The 17,045-nt window shown below is 34.9% G+C and overlaps 1 protein-coding gene across 1 annotated transcript in view; it reads left to right on the top strand.

Annotated features, from left to right (window-relative positions):
- SLC17A6 (solute carrier family 17 member 6) overlaps nt 1-17,045 on the top strand; it is a 38,554-nt gene that overhangs the window by 18,421 nt on the left and 3,088 nt on the right. The window contains exons 4-8 of the mRNA XM_065936682.1: nt 4,809-4,923; nt 5,982-6,069; nt 6,580-6,666; nt 10,025-10,167; nt 14,041-14,190. Of these exons, the coding sequence (XP_065792754.1) occupies nt 4,809-4,923; nt 5,982-6,069; nt 6,580-6,666; nt 10,025-10,167; nt 14,041-14,190 (583 nt within the window). The remainder of the gene's footprint in view (nt 1-4,808; nt 4,924-5,981; nt 6,070-6,579; nt 6,667-10,024; nt 10,168-14,040; nt 14,191-17,045) is intronic.

Raw genomic sequence — 17,045 nt, 5'->3', positions numbered from 1 at the left:
TGATCCAGGGGTTGGGAAGATCCCCTGGAGAAGGAAATGGTAACCCACCCCAGTATCTTGCCTGGGAAATCTCATGGACAGAGGAGCCAGGTGGGCTGCAGGCCATGGGGTCCCAAAGAGTCAGACACAATTTAGCCACTAAACAACAATAACAAGTTGCATCTTGTAGATAAAAGAGCAGAGATTTACAGATTTCCATGTCAGAGAGTTTGGAATTCAGATATCAGCTCTATTGCTTGCTTTTTTCTCTTACAAAGTCTGTCTGTAGTCTCTAATTTGTAAAATGAAAGGAAAGTGTAACTCAGAGTTGTTGTGAGGATTAAATGAATTAATGTAGGTGGAGAAAGTATAGTAAGTGCTTTGTAAATTTTGGCTCCCTTTTCCTCCTTAACATAGTACCCTAAATATAGTCTCATAGAGGTTTGGAGTGTGAAAGCATAAATCAATGTTGAATGAAGTGACTGTCTCAATTTTGACTATCTGTAGTACATTAAGAAAAATGTAAAGACTTTCCATGTTGGCCAAGAATTTTGATAATCATAATTTTAATTACTTGGATATTGATTTAGATATCATTTTCATAAAATTAGAGAAAACCAGATTCTGAAAAGTTTTATGAATTATATTCTTAAATAGTTAAAAAAGTCAATCCACTTTTATAAAGCAATGGCCACTAATAATAAAAAGGATGGCTAAACAAACTAAGAAAGTTAAAACTAGGAAGCATTTAGAAATGTCACAGATTATATAATTAGAAACACTATTCAGGGTAAGAATGGAAAATAAACATTGAAAGTAATCTACTGACATTTTTAATTTCAGGAATAGAGTGATTTCAAGTAACTTTGTGAAGATGAGTATTTAAATTTGCAATTTAATTCTGAAACACATTACTGACTGTACATTATGTGCATAATTAGATGTAAATCCCAGCAGCAAAACCCACTGAACTTGGAATTATATAGACTAGATTTGAAACAAGATTCCTCTACTTACAGCTGCTTAACAACTTGGGCAAGTGATATCACTTACTTACTTCATCTAGAAAATGGGTATATTAATAATGCCACGTCATTGGGTTGTTAGATTTTTGGTATGTGAAGTATAAGCATGATGTCTCACCAGTTGAATATCACTCATTAAATTTAGTTCTGACTACGCTATGAGTTGAGTAACAAATAATTCATGATTGATTCAGCTTTACTGGCAGATGATTTTGTCCCCCAAGGTATATTTTGTGATTTCTGGGGACATTTTTGGTTGTCACCATTTGGAGGCATGTGCTACTGGCATCTCGTGCATAAAGGTCGGGGTGCTGTTTACATCATCATACAATGCACAGGACTACATCCCACAATAAAAAATTTTACCCATCTCAGAATATCAAGTGTGGAGGTTGAGAAACCCTAAACTAAAAAAAGATAATATTAATCTCTCTCCAGTTTATCTAGAGATAGCAGTGTTTTAAACTCTTTCAAATAGGCAGGAAGAAACTGATGATTGAAAGCTGTAAAATAAATGCCATGCATCATTCTTTCAAAATAAGTTTTAGAAAAGAAGACATATATTAGATAAGCCTGTTAAAAAAACATATTTATATATATATATACATACATACATATATATATATTTGCAAACCTTAGCATGCACATGCAAAATTATCACCTGGACTGCTTATTACAACAGATTTCCAGGCTTCACTCTTAGCACATTCTGTTTTGGAAAGTCTGGAGTAAGAAGTCTGCATTTTTAATAAGCCCCCCAGGGAATTCTAATGCATCTGGTTCATGGACAACAGTTTGAAGGAATTCTTCCAAAGAGCTGAATGGGGTAGTTGGATGTATAACTCATATAACCACTTTTGAAACTCCTTTAGCATTATGTAGCTCTGGTTCTCTTTATCCTTGATGTCTTAAGTAGCCTCAGTCTCATTTTTATTGAGCATGATAAGGAAAGTAAGATGGAGCTACAGAAACAACAGCAGTTTTCCAATATACAGAAACCTACCCATAAACCCAAACCTCCTGTGTCATCTTCTCTCTCTGCTTTCACCCTTTCTGGTGCACAGGTTCAACATTCAAACTCGCAGAACAGGGGAAAGACATTGGCTTTGGGGATTGGGTACCATTTACCACTAGGTCCAGGAAACTTGCTACATACACTCGCTTGTATCTAGTTCTTCTCAGCCCTAAAGGAAACCTCCAAAATGTTCTGGAGCTTCCACATAAGAGCATGTGGATTTCAGTCTTGAGACAGGTGAAAATTCAACTGAAAACAATAAAGGATAAAATTACATTTCTGATCAATTTTAATAACAATTTTGAGTTTTTATATTTTAAAGACAGGATATGGGGTTTTTGCATTTAATTTCTGGAAAATAAATCCATAGTTGGCAGAAGTTTAATATCGTCTGGCATTTTAATGGGGATAATCATTTCTAGAAATAAAAAGTTTCTATTTTGTGCCAAACATTTAGGAAATAAGTTACTCTGACTCAGAGCCAAAGATGCCTATTCAGGAAACAGCACACAGGAAGAACAGAGAGAATATTCACCTCTTGAGTGACTCTTTACCTCAGTGAAGAGAAACCATTGAGGACAGGTGAATTATTGAGCTATAGCAAGTAAACAAAACTTTGTGACCCAGTCTATAATTCATAGAAAAAAGCTGATCCACTTCAGCCCTTCATAGGGTCCTTTCTCAAATTTCAGTAGCAGATTAATAATGATCAAGGCTCTTTCAGAAACTCATGTCTTTAACAGTTACATTTAAACATGCTCCTAGAAAAATGAGAACTTCTATCAGGCAGCCAATTTTGACTGAAATCAAGGTTCAATGTTTGCTTTGAAAAAATTTGCTGAGAACACACAGCTTAGCTCACTAGAGATAATGTGTCCTCAAATTTCTCTGCAAGACAAATTTCTAAAGTTACTGGTTAAGGGGATATTTTCCTTGCTTCAGTTCAGTTCAGTTGCTCAGTTGTGTCCAACTCTTTGTGACCCCATGAACCGCAGCACGCCAGGCCTCCCTGTCCATCACCAACTCCCAGAGTTCACCCAAACCCATGTCCATTGAGTCGGTGATGCCATCCAACCATCTCATCCTCTGTCGTCCGCTTCTCCTCCTGCCCTCAATCTTTCCCAGCATTGGGGTCTTTATGAAAGATTTTTTGGTTAATAATGGAATATAATTTTTACTTGCAGATGGATAAATGTGTTAGCAATTCTATTTTGAATTGTTTATATGTATGCAAAGAGAGATGTACCCAGAACCCCTCCACTCAACTACCTACATAGGAAAAAAAAAAAAAAACCTGAGGTAGATATATGAAGTATTAATTATTTCTATTTTAAAAATATGTCCTATGGGAGCTGCTCATGAGATCTGGGGAGCTTTTACATATGATCCCCTTCATAAAATTTTATGAATGGTGTTATAATTTCCATACTTCAAGGTATCACACTAGACACAACTCTATTTAGGCACTTACTTTTTCTTCAGCAGATCTTCAGTGAGTATCTCCTATGTATCAGGCACTGTGCTAGGCATTAGGGATACAATAGTGTATCTGAAAAGCAAGCTCTTGCCCTTCAGTAGCTTACATTGTAGAAGATTTATAGACTCAAACCATATACAGTGCTTGATTAACTATTTACAATTTATAATTATATCTATGAAGAAAGTGACTAAAATTAAGTATAAACAGATTTATTCAGTTTAGTTCAGTCGCTCAGTTGTGTCTGACTCTGCGACCCCATGGACTGCAGCACACCATGCTTCCCTGTCCATCACCAACTCCTGGAGCTTGCTCAAACTCATGTCCACCGAGTCGGTGATGCCATCCAACCATCTCATCCTCTGTCATCCCCTTCTCCTCCTGCCTGCAGTCTTTCCCAGCATCAGGGTATTTTCCAAGGAGTCAGTTCTTCACATCAGGTGGCCAAAGGATTGCAGTTTCAGTGTCAGCATCAGTCCTTCCAATGAATATTCAGGACTGATCTCCTTTAGGATGGACTGATTGGATCTTCTTGCAGTTCAAGGGACTCTCAAGAGTCTTCTCCAACACCACAGTTCAAAAGCATCAATTCTTCGGCATTCAACTTTCTTTATACTCCAATTCTCACATCCATACATGACAACTGGAAAAACCATAGCTTTGACTAGATGGACTTTTGTTGACAAAGTAATGTCTTTGCTTTTTAACATGCTATCTAGGTTGGTCATAGCTTTTCTTCCAAGAAGCAAATGTCTTTTAATTTCATGGCTGCAGTCACCATCTGCAGTGATTTTGGAGCCCCCCCAAAATAAAGTCTCTCACTGTTTCCATTGTTTCCCCATCTATTTGCCATGAAATGATGGGACCAGATGCCATGATTTTCATTTTTTGAAATTTGAGTTTTGTGCTTCAAATAATGTAGCAGTTCAAGATAGTCCAATATCTAGCTAGTCAATCCAGTTAGCAGAAAATTGAAGTAAAAGGAAGTTTTTGAAGGGTGGGGACAATTTGAACAAGTGACTAAAAAGATGTCATGTCTTACCTGGTCTGGCCTGAAAGTTTTTAAAATGGAATTTTATGGAATCAGCAAAGAAAGGCCTCACATGGCAACTGGGGACCCTGTGCCCATTCTAAGAAAACAGCATCACATCAGAGAAGTGAATGGACTAGCCAATCCAGTTCAGAACATTCTTATTCTTTTAGAAAGAAAAAAACAAAAACAAAAACAAAACAAAACACAGTCTATCTTGAAATTGCTTGTAATTAACTTGATCTGAGAAATGTAGATCTGTTAACTCCTTTTATTTTTCAGGGTTTTCGGAGCTGCCATACTTCTTACCTCTACCCTGAATATGCTTATCCCATCAGCAGCCAGAGTGCATTACGGGTGTGTCATCTTTGTTAGGATACTGCAGGGACTTGTTGAGGTATGGAACTACGGGATGACATCATTTTAAGGTTGGCATGCTAATAAGAATCAGAAGATTATCTTTGTTTTGACCTACAAACACATTGTATTAGGTTTTGTCTACATGGTGCTAAAAAAATTGGAAAAGTTAGAAATTTAAATGATGACAAACTACCACTGTGACTGTTTATCCCACTTCTTTAGAACTGAGTGATATTGAAGTGTTTAGTGACTGACTTAAAAAAAAAAGAGCAGGCATTTTTGTTAATGTGCTCTGATAAAAATTTCGAGCCCATCCTCCGAATTAAAACATTTGGAGAGTTTTATAACAAGTCCCTGTTGGCTCTACATCATGATCTGAATTTTTACTAAAAAAACAAAAAATTCATCAAATATATTCTATGGGCATCAACTCTAATGATTGAATTTTGCTCCATCAACCTGTAGCGCTTGAAAGAATATCATTTAAAACTTGAGAATGACATACCCTTTCTCTTTCCGTGAAATACAGTGGCAGTAGATAAGTCAGATAAAGTATTAAGGCCCTGGAAACAGTTTCCTGTTTTTCCAAAAAGAAAGAAAAAATGATAGAATCAAACCAATAAAAAAAAAAGAATATTTTAAAGATTTTAAATTTTAGACCCTAATTTCGGGAAGTATAACAACCTTCAAGGATCCTAAGCTGCACCTTCTTCTGTAGGGGATTCCTTTTATTTGGGAATCACTAAGTTTAACCCCTTACAAAAAATGTCTCTCAAATTGTTCAGAATTGCAGATGAACTGAATAATAGCGGATCTTTTCTATGGCCTTAATCAGAAGAAAACTGAGGTAAAAGGAAGTTTTTGAAGGGTGGGGATAATTTGAACAAGTGACTAAAAAGATGTTATGTCTTACCTGGTCTGGGCTGAAAGTTTTTAAAATGGAATTTTATGGAATCAGCAAAGAAAGGCCTCACATGGCAACTGGGGACCCTGTGCCCATTCTGAGAAAACAGCATCGCATCAGAGAAGTGAATGGACTTATTTTCCTATGTTCCAAGATTCTAAACAGCGCTGATATACCTCTTTCCATCATAGGGTGTCACCTACCCAGCATGTCACGGGATATGGAGCAAATGGGCTCCCCCTTTAGAGAGGAGTCGGTTGGCAACCACCTCCTTTTGTGGTACGTATTATGTGCAGATACAGTTATGTGCATTAACGCTTAGGAACAACTTTTGTAAGATTTAGAAGTTGGTAAAACTCACCTGTAAAACCATTTGAGGTGTGTCTGTATGTGTACATGAGGAAAGGGTTTTGACCCACCATTTCAATTTCTTTAGTTATATTTGGTCTACTCAAATCTTCTACTCCCTCTTACATGTATTTTTCTGGGAGTTTATTCATTTATTCTGGATTTTCAAATGTATTCACTAATTATTTTTATTTTAGTTTTGGGAATTTGTTTTTGATTATAGTGTTGTACTATTTTTATATCTCTGGCTTGGGTGTGTAGGTTTTATTCACTTGTGTAGTCTTGTACTGCTGGATATGTGTTTGAAGTATATGGATGAGAGTTCATATACATCCAAGTGTGCAAGGATGTGTTTGTAAGATCCAGCCAAGGAAAATGAGATGAAGTCAAGAATTTCTATTGACTTCACTTATCTTTCTCTCATTTTCTCTTCTACTTTAGGTTCCTATGCTGGAGCTGTGATTGCAATGCCTTTAGCGGGCATTCTTGTGCAGTATACTGGCTGGTCTTCCGTATTCTATGTCTATGGTATGTTGTATTTCCTTACAACAGAGTTAAAAGAAATATGCATAAACTAAAGCAGTGTGATAGATCAATGAATATACTTCTGTGTTCACTCATTATTGTTATTTCATTGATTCTTTTCTTTATAATCCAAGATCAAAGGTAATATTCTATCTCTGTGATTTTCTCTGCAATGTTATTTGTTATTTTTAAAAGCAACCACATTGCTAATGGAAACTTTGTAATGTACAGTATGTGTCACCATTGATTATGAAAAATTTAAATTAGCTCTTGATTCAAAGCTTATTAAAAGGAAGAAGCTAGGCAGTACCAACTTCTCTTTTTGATTCTTGCTTTCTTGGTCATTTCCCTGATTCAATTTCCTTGAGACTCAATAGGGTAGGAAGCTGAAAGGCCATATTAGTGTTAATGCAAACATTCAATCTTGTGATGAAATATTAGCAGTCACTGCAGGGGCAGCACATTTTAGTCCACATTTCTCCAGAATTAAAGAAGATTCAGCCCCCAAGTGGAAATAAGCATGACAGGAAGCCCAAAGTCCAAACTCCCTTTCCATTCACATTCTAACCAGAATATGGAATCTTACTTCTTGAAAGTATCCCATAGTCTCTCGCTAAGATACACTTTTTTAATAAAGAGGAAAGAAGAAAGATAAGAGATCTGGATTCCAACTGATGTTGTCACTGATTAATACCAGTTTCGGACATGGGCAGGAGAATCTGAAAGATTAATGAAGTCATGTGGGAGAATAGAACAGAATTTGGCTGCTTCCAAATGTGCTATGATCCATTTTCATTTTGAAGTGTTCTCATCAAAGCAGATTCTTATATTTGTAGAATATAAATAGTGGAGGATCTTATCCTGGTTCAAAAGCCATGGTTGGGTTTTGGATTCATGAATACCCTAAATGGTGAGCTATATATGCAGTTGAACATATTTTTGTTTTCTAGAGAAATTTTTTTAACAGATTTTAATCCATAGCTTTTGCTTGATTTTATTTTAAAGCTCACAATTCAAAGATATTTAAAGCACTTACTTACAAGGTATATAGTAAAGTTGGTATGGCCATGCATTAAATTCTCTGATTTGTGCCTTAGTCCATTATTTAATTGACGATGTGATGTGACTTTAAGAATATGAATTTTACATAAAGGACCCAAGAAAACCTACTTCATTATTTCAAGTTATATCTCATTTAATACTTATTATTGAATGGCTTCCCAGGTGGCACCGTGGTAAAGAACCCACCTGTTAATGCAGGAGACATAAGAGATGTGGGTTCAATCCCTGAGTCAGGAAGATCCTCTGCAGGAGGGTATGGCAACCCACTCCAGCTTTCTTGCCTGGAGAATCCCATGGACAGCGGAGCCTGGTGGGCTACAGTCCATAGGGTCGCAGAGTCATACACAATGACTGAAGTGACTTAACATGCATGCACAATCTGAAAATCTAAAAATAATAGCACTTGCTTACTTGCTGTATATGAAAAAAGATTGGTCTTTGAGCCACACATTCAATACTCATTTTTTAAAAATTAATGAGATAAGACCCATATGGCAGCTTAAGTTTTAAAAAGATAATGCATATACTTCAATTAGCTGAGCGTCTAGTACTTCAGATGTATTCAGTTAGTGGAAATTATAATTATTGCTCAATTACAAGAGTTCTCATTTATTGAGTGCTTATCTTGTGCCATCCACTATGCTAGTTTCTTTACGTTTTGCCATCCTTAACTTCTGTTTGCAAAAATCTTATTAAAAAATGAATTACCTCATTTGGTAGTAGAGATTTTCAGAGATTTAGTTACTGATTAGAAGATGTAGCTAATGAGTGACACAGCTGCGATTTGAATATGGGAGAACCATATTCCACAACCACTACACTCTACCAAATTGTCACATACCATCTGATTCCAAATTGTGTTTGCTATCACATTCAGTAATTAAAAGGGCACAGTACATCAGAAGTTATGATATTAACAAGCACTTAGAGACTGACTAGCCCCCCACCAAAAAAAAAAAAAAAAAAAATACAGTACTATAGCGATCAGGGATTAGATTGCTATCCAGGGGAGAAATAGGACAGGATGAGGGAAAAATGAAATGGCCAGTTGATGAGAATCAGGATACATTATGTAACTTTTTTCTGCTATTGATGCTTGAGATTTATATTGCACAGTAAGGGCATATTTTAATGGTGAAAGTGCTAAATAAAGGGATGAATTAGAACTTGCAGTAGCATGTTTATTGTATTGGAATTTATAACTTTCATCTGCCCAAACAATGATCAATAGGCAATAGTATATGCTGTGGTATACAGTCACATAAACTGTTAGATATTACCACATTAATTACAGAAGCCCATTTTTCATGCACAGTATCTATTCAGGCTAAAATATTCTTCTGAAAATTGAAAGCGAAAGTCGCTCAGTTGTGTCCAACTCTTTGTGACCCTATGGACTAGTCCATGGACTTGTCCAAGCCAGAATACTGGAGTGGGTAGCCTTTCCTTTCTCCAGGGGATCTTCCCAACCCAAGGATCGAACTCAGGTATGCCTCATTGCCAGCGGATTCTTTACCAGCTGAATCACAAGGGAAGCCCACCAATGCTGGAGTGGGTAGCCTATCCCTTCTCCAGGGAATCTTCCCAACCCAGGAACTAAACTGGGGTCTCCTGCATTGCGGGCCAGTTCTTTACCAACTGAACTATGAGAGAAGCCCAAGAATATTCTTCTAGATTTTATTTAACAGTCTGTTTAATAGATCTGGGAATTCCATGGACAGAGGAGCCTAGTCGACTATCATCTATGGGGTTGCAAAGAGTCGGACACGACTGAGCAGTTAACGCATTACTAGATCTGAAAGTGCTAACAGGAGAGGGGAAAAAGCATTCCTTTTCCCTGGAAATGCAGACCACTACCCATATTAAAGATAGACACAAATAAAAGGATTTAGTCCCAGCAAAATTTTTTGAGGACAGGAATTTTCTTTTGTTTATCGTATTTCTCTCATTCAGCAGAGTACCCAGAAAAGTAACTGTTCAGTAAATATTTGTTGAATGTACAAACATGCTCCAAACTATACCATTCAATAATTATTTATTGTGAGTTTCCTGTGTTTCAGCATTGTTTAACAGTGACAAAGATTAAATTATAGCACCACTTGTCAGATTGCATGAAGTCTAGTGACAGAAGACAAATAGAGATGGCTAGATTCATTTGGAGATGCATAAGCTCAAATTCACATTTTATCATCCTGTCACAAGATTACTGTAGTTTTATCCCAGCTACTGACTGTTAAACGTAAATAGTTAGCGGAGTGTGCCTTTACTTGACTTCCTCCTTTTGAACTCTTACTTTCAGGAAGCTTTGGAATGATCTGGTACATGTTTTGGCTTTTGGTGTCCTACGAGAGTCCTGCAAAGCATCCTACTATTACAGATGAAGAACGTAGGTACATAGAAGAAAGCATTGGAGAGAGTGCAAATCTTTTAGGTGCAATGGAAGTAAGAATTTTATTATGGTGTATATTTCTATTCTTGTTTTCCATCTCACCTCTCTTCGACCAAGCAGATTGTTTTATGTGTCCCTATTCAGCAAAACTAATTTGGTATCAGTCATGACTGATTTTTTTTTAACTCCATTCATATTCCCTGACCTAGAAATGACTGCGCCTTCTTCCATCTATGATTTCTTTTTTTCTTTAACTTTTCTTAAGCACCTTCAAATTTTAACTGGATTATAGCTATAATACTGTAGCTGTAAACCTCAGTAAATTTTTAAAAATACCTCAACATAGCTAATTGAAACAAAATTCAACCAATATTTGTTAAGTTTAGATTACAGGAAATGTCAAATCACCTAACACAGTCATGAAAGGAGATATTTTTACTCATTGAATATTCTAAATCTAAGTTTTACACATGTGTATTTCTACACGATTTAGTAAATACTAAAACATTAGCATGCCAACCATAGGTAGCTAATCTGAAAAATATTCTTAATAATAACCCTTTTATTGATAAAATGTTACCATTTTTAGGATTATCATATGAAGATAAAGTGTTATAATGTTGTAAAGCCTTTTTCTGATTATAATTTAGTTTCTTGGGCAGGATTTGCTGACAGAAAGAAATGCAGTTCTCTAACAGTAATACAAATATTTTAGTACACATATTAATACATCATAAATAGCAACCAATGAATTCTCATCTGATGCTATAAAAATAAAATATAACCCTTAAGCAAAAATATTGTAGACAGTTTCAGTAATTCAGGACCTAATCAACTCAATTTCTTTATGCTAAGAGTTGAAAGTTATGGTGCATTGGTTGAGGAACCAGTATCTCTTATGCATTATGCTTCCCCCAACTTCAGTTGCATTTGATTTTAGCTCTGATTCTCTACTTCATTTGTTAGCGAAGGCCTGTCCCTAGCATCTCATTCTAGGAAAAAAGGTCTGTAACCCATTGTTGCTGAGGGCATCTTGGCCTTTAATGAATAAGAAAATGCCATATTGGGTAACATTCGAAATTAAGCCAGTACTTAAAAAAAAAATCTTACATTGTAGTTGTTCCATTAGCTAAATAGGCTGGCATTAGAATGCTCCCCTTCCTGTTTTCTTCTGTAAATAGACTGATAATTTTTTTCTGATGGTAGCTACTCAAGAAACAAGTGATGATGTGGGGGCAGGTTCATACTTAGCTTCAAGTTCTAGTCCGAAATATTCTGATTAGCCCATATCATCATTGATAAAATATGCTTCTTTTATTTACCAGTTCTTGAGAGATTGTGTATTAAGGTGAGGTGTATTTTTTTTTAAAACAGCAAGAAATTTAGTCTAGGTAAAAACCAATTTCTGGAAATGACTCAAAAGAGAATAATCAGTAGATTGAGAAAACAGTATAGGCAAGCTCAAACTCTCCATTTCTTAGATCTTATTGTTTTTCTAAACATAATGTTTTACTTCTTACTGATTTTTTCTGTTTACTTTCCTGAAGAAAATTTAAAAATGAGATCAAGTGGGAATAGACCTTGTATTTTAGTTATTTTTAACTTTTATTGTGATTAAGTTCAACATATAACAGAAAGAATAAGTAACAGGAATATCCATATATCTACTGCATAGAAACAAAAGTTAACATCTTGCCTTATTTATTTCACTTTTCTTTTTGCTGAACAATTTTAAAGTAAATGAGATATCATAATATTTTACCCACAAATATATGTTTCTCTAGAAAAATAATATTCTCCTTTATAATCTAAGTACTATCATCATACCTAACACAACTAAAAGTAATTCTGTAACATTATCCAATACTAGATCATATTGAAATTTCAGATGCCCAGTTCAATCCTAATATCTAATCAATATGCACGTCTTTTGTAACCATTGTTTGTGGAGTTTGGATCAAATTAAGGATCATATATTGTAGTTGATTCTTATGTCTTTTAAATCTATTATTTTTCTCTACATAATAATTAAATATGCAAACAGAAAAATGCAAAAATCATAAGCAAATAACTTGCTGAATTTTTACAAACTAAACATACCTATGAAGCAAACAACCAGCTCAGTAAATAGACTTTTATCAAAATACTATAAGCCCCACTACCAGTCATCAGTAATTTTTTAAGAGAGATGACTAGACACTTTCTCTTACATTTGAAGAATTGCTTTGTGGCCTGAAGAAAAAGTACTTAATGAAGATGATCCTTGTATAAATTAAAAACAACACCTTCTCAGCAAGAAAAAGTTATTTTCTTCTTAAAATTTTCTGAAGTTATTACTTATTAAAATACAGTGCTATAATAGATGTTCCTGTATTTAGTCATTTTTATTATCTTTGAAATAAGTATATTCATTTGGCACCATTTTTCTAGAATTTATCAGGAAAAAATTCTTTTGAGCTTGCACTTTTTGAATCCCTCTATGATGGTGTCACTAGAAACATTTAGCTAAAGCCAAAATACTCACTATTTATTATTAGGACAGGTTTTTGTTTTTTAATTTGTTCCCTGTGATCACCACAATATATCTTCCTACTATATCGCTTTAAAGTGATCTGTAAAAAGTTTCATTAGATTCACAACCACTGCTAGTAATTATGAGGCTCTACACCCAGCAATAATGACTAACTCTTGTAAAAAAAAAACTGTTTGCCACCTCTTTTACTAACTTATCAGGTTGAGAATCCAAGACAGGGCTTCCCTGGTGGCTCAGAGGGAAAGAATTCACCTGCCAATGCAGGAGACACGGATTCGATCCCTGATCCAGGAAGATCCTGCGTGCTGGGGAGCAGCTAAGCTCACACTCCTCACCCAGAGAAGCCGTCTCAGTGAGAAGCCCGTCCACTAAAGCTAGAGAGAAGGCCCTACTCATCACAACGAGAGAAAGCCTGCACAACAACGCAACAACGAAGACCCAGAACAGCCTAAATAAACAAATAACATTAAAATAAACAAAGCCAAAATAAATAGATAATACTAAAAAAAAAATCCAAAACTAGTGATAAACATTTATATCAGGTGATTGTTCTTTCACCAAAGAGTATTTCTATGTTCAAAATAAAGAATTAAGAAAGTGTTTGGAACTATGAGAAATTTTTTAAGGTGTAAAAATATTAGTCTTGAGAGAAGATAATTGCTTTGTATTTGGGCATACACAGCATCTTTAAATATATTGGGTGTAATTTTTTAATGAGTGTCATAAGCAAAGCCAATCATATTTAAGTTAATTTTGAATGTCTTGCATATCATAAATAGCTAGTTATGTGCGCTGGATGGCCGAATGCTTAACCCAGATGTATACGATGTGAATTTTAAAAAGTCTTGCACTTTAGTTTCACAGAATTTATACTGATATCCATTGGCTAACAAGAGAATTTGTAGTTAGGTAATGTTATTATTAACTTTTGATGGGGTCTAGAATACTGCACATTCTTCTTATTTTCTTCTCCTAACTGCATTGAATTTTCAGCATTTTAAATAAAATATGTCAGATACCAATGAGGTCATTGATTTGGCAGCGAGTTTTAGTGGAGGCCTGATCTATCACTGCCAAAACAAAATAAAACAAAAATTTTGGAAACTAGGGTCTATGCATTTGGAATTACTTTTTGAGAAAAATAGAATCTTATATATTTCTAAAACTGAAACAACTTAATCAGAAGGAGAGCCGTATCTTCTTTTCTTCTTCCAACAATTATTTATGCAGCTAAGGTTAACTGGACCGTTGCAATTAACAGCTCACTACCTCTTGCCTATCTCCTACTCATGCTTATGCATACACATCCTAAAAATGCAAAAGTATCTACGATTCTCATTTAAGTTAGGAAATATTTAAAGTGATCAGAATGGCTCTTTTTTTGGAATTTCAGAAATTCAAGACTCCATGGAGAAAATTTTTTACATCTATGCCAGTCTATGCAATAATTGTTGCAAACTTCTGCAGAAGCTGGACTTTTTATTTATTGCTTATTAGCCAGCCAGCATATTTTGAGGAAGTCTTTGGATTTGAAATCAGCAAGGTATGTAAAAGTTATTCTTCTTTAAATAGAGCATTACTTTTGTACTTTAGTGACTATTAAGTTCCTTTGCCAATATTTTATCTCCTAAATTTTATCTTGAAAGTTAGAATTACAAATGAATTCTAGTAAACAAAGGCTAAGTTAGGCATCTGAGTGCCTACTACATTTAAACACTTGCTAAAAACTGTTGCTGGGATATAAACAAAACAGACCTAGTCTTTGCCCTCACAGAATTTACCTCTTGGTCGGGATGGGCAACAACATAGCCTTTTTCTTGTAAACAAGTATAATTCCCTTAAAGTTTCAGGTCAAAGACAATACAACAGTGAACAAAAAAATATTTCATTTAAATGGAATTGTATTTATATAATTATCAATCTAACTCTGCTTCGACACCCTCAGAAATCTGTCTGGCTAAAAGGTTTGAGGATAGCAAAAATATCTGAAAACATTCTTGTATCTTATTTATCCAGTTTAATCATTTGGCAAGCATTTGTTGAACATGACATGTGAAGATTTTTGTGTTATATTGAGAAATAAAAATGTGGTTCCTCAAGTGTTCACAGCTTGGTGGTGTAGACAAAAATAAAACATTTCCAACTACAGCACAGCATGCTCAATGCTACAGGCATTTATTTGTAGGTATGAAAATATAATCATTTGAAGATTCTTGTAAGGCTTAAATGAACATAAAATACTACAATATATTGAAATTTACAAGGTCTTCTTATATTCATGAATAACCTGTATGGTCAACCAACTGAATAACTATCATCATTTCTATTGAAATGATGGAGAAACAGAAGCTAGGGAAAGTATTTAAATTATCAAAGGCCAAGCTAACAATAAGCGACAGAATTAAGTTTAAGCCCATATCCTCTGATTTATGTTTCAATTCCCTTTACTATGCCATTCAAATTCAGGAAAACCATAATTCGTTTTAACATGAAGCAAGTATTTGCTCAATGCCACCTCTGTGCCAAGTGCTTTGCTGAATACATTTGTCTGCATTGGCCATGGACTTGCCATTTCTCTTCATGTCATTACATAAGTCCAGCTGGGCTCGCTATTCATATTATGCCTCTTTGAATGACTATCTGAGGCCTGAAACTGAAGAAAACCCGAGTTTAGGAGTAGCTATTCTAAGAGCTCTTTTGTAATCCCTGTTTCTAAGCAACTGCTTCCTCCATGCCTGAGAAGAATGACTGCTTTAGACAGGGCTCTTCTCTCTGGAGCTGATCAAACATTGCAGGGTAGCCTTTGGGAGCTCTGAGAGGTGTTATACGTCTCAACAAAGGCTGCTGGAGGTGTGAGTCCATTTTCACAATCTAGGACAAGTATGACACTGAGAGGCTATTAATAAAGTCAGGTCTCATCGGGGGGAGTGAGGGAGCCCACTGATGTTAATGAAACTGTGTGGTCATTCTGGCCCTTCGCTCCAATTAACGGAAAATGCCCAAGTAAACGATATTTTGCAAAACCTAAATATAATCACCATCTATGTTGATCTAATTCACTTATTATATTTTAATTACAATTTTGTTAAATTCTACCCATACACATTGGCCTGAAGATTTTGATTATACTGGTTTAAAAAAAATGACTGACTTATTAAAGTATGTGCAAAGAAGATGATGGAGGCAATAAAACATGAGATTTGGATCCAGGCTGACATGGTCCTAAATCCAAGCTCCACAAGAGAGTATTGATACATAACCTTGGTTCTGTTCTTGGATAATTGTCTCCTCAGTTTTCTGACCAGTAAATAAGTGTTAAGACTGTCTTTCACCACAGAGCATTAAGTAGAGCTCCCTGTGCTATATAGTAACACAATATTGTAAAGCAACTATACCCCAAAAAAAAATTAATTTTAAAAAAAGACCATGCTTCAGAAATGCAGGAAATTTTAAGTCAACTAAAGTATACTATTTATACAGAGGATTGTTTTAATAAACCTTAATTAAACTGAGTATCCTACAGATAAAATCACAAATGCAATGACTTTTCCATATGTGTGTATACATACACACACAGGCACACACATACAGAGTCTCAGCCTGTACTCATATATGAAACTTCTCAACCTCTTGAGAATGGCATAATCCTTTTAAGTCATAGTTTCTTCATCACTGCAATGAAGGTAATAATATTAAAAGTTTCTGTTTGGAGTGAAAGAAAGAATAAAACTGCTTGGATATTTAAGCTATTTAGAGTCATTTAATATCTCAATTAGTCATTAACCATCCCAAGTCCATGATCGTGACACCACAGTATGCAGCACTGTAAAATAAAACAGAATCTTTTCTTAATCCTTCAGTAAACTAGTTTGAAAGGACACATTTATACAAATAATGAACATTTATCTAGTATTTACTATTTTCTAGGAATTGTTCTTCAAAGTATGCTTAGTAAAAATCTTCCTTATATATTGATGTATATGAAATTTACTAAGTCCATATGTGTGGTAATACACAATAAAAATACATTTTATTCACAATTTCTGCCCCCATGATGCCCAGAGGACAGTGTTTTACACATAATTGTTGATCAAAAAAATGTTTGTTGAATTGATGCTGGCAGGTTAGGTTTTAGGTTGGGCCATTTAGTATGAAATTAGTGCAGAAACTAAGTATGCTATGTGACAGTGTAACCAAATATTGGTATTTGACATGGAAAATGCCTAAAACTGAGAATTGATCTGTATTTTTTGAGCTCTTAATCTATAGAAACTAAATATAAAACTCATAAGAAATATATATTTAACATGCAATTAAGGTTTTATCTTTATTATGAATTAAAAACAAATTTTAAAATAGTCTTTTCAAGGTTTGTCAAATGTATTTCTCTTCTCTCTG

Source organism: Muntiacus reevesi, chromosome 5, assembly GCF_963930625.1.
Source record: "Muntiacus reevesi chromosome 5, mMunRee1.1, whole genome shotgun sequence".
Classification (NCBI taxonomy): Eukaryota; Metazoa; Chordata; class Mammalia; order Artiodactyla; family Cervidae; genus Muntiacus; species Muntiacus reevesi.
The sequence above is the reverse complement of the archived record's forward strand: the minus strand, read 5'-3'. Positions and strand labels throughout refer to the sequence as shown.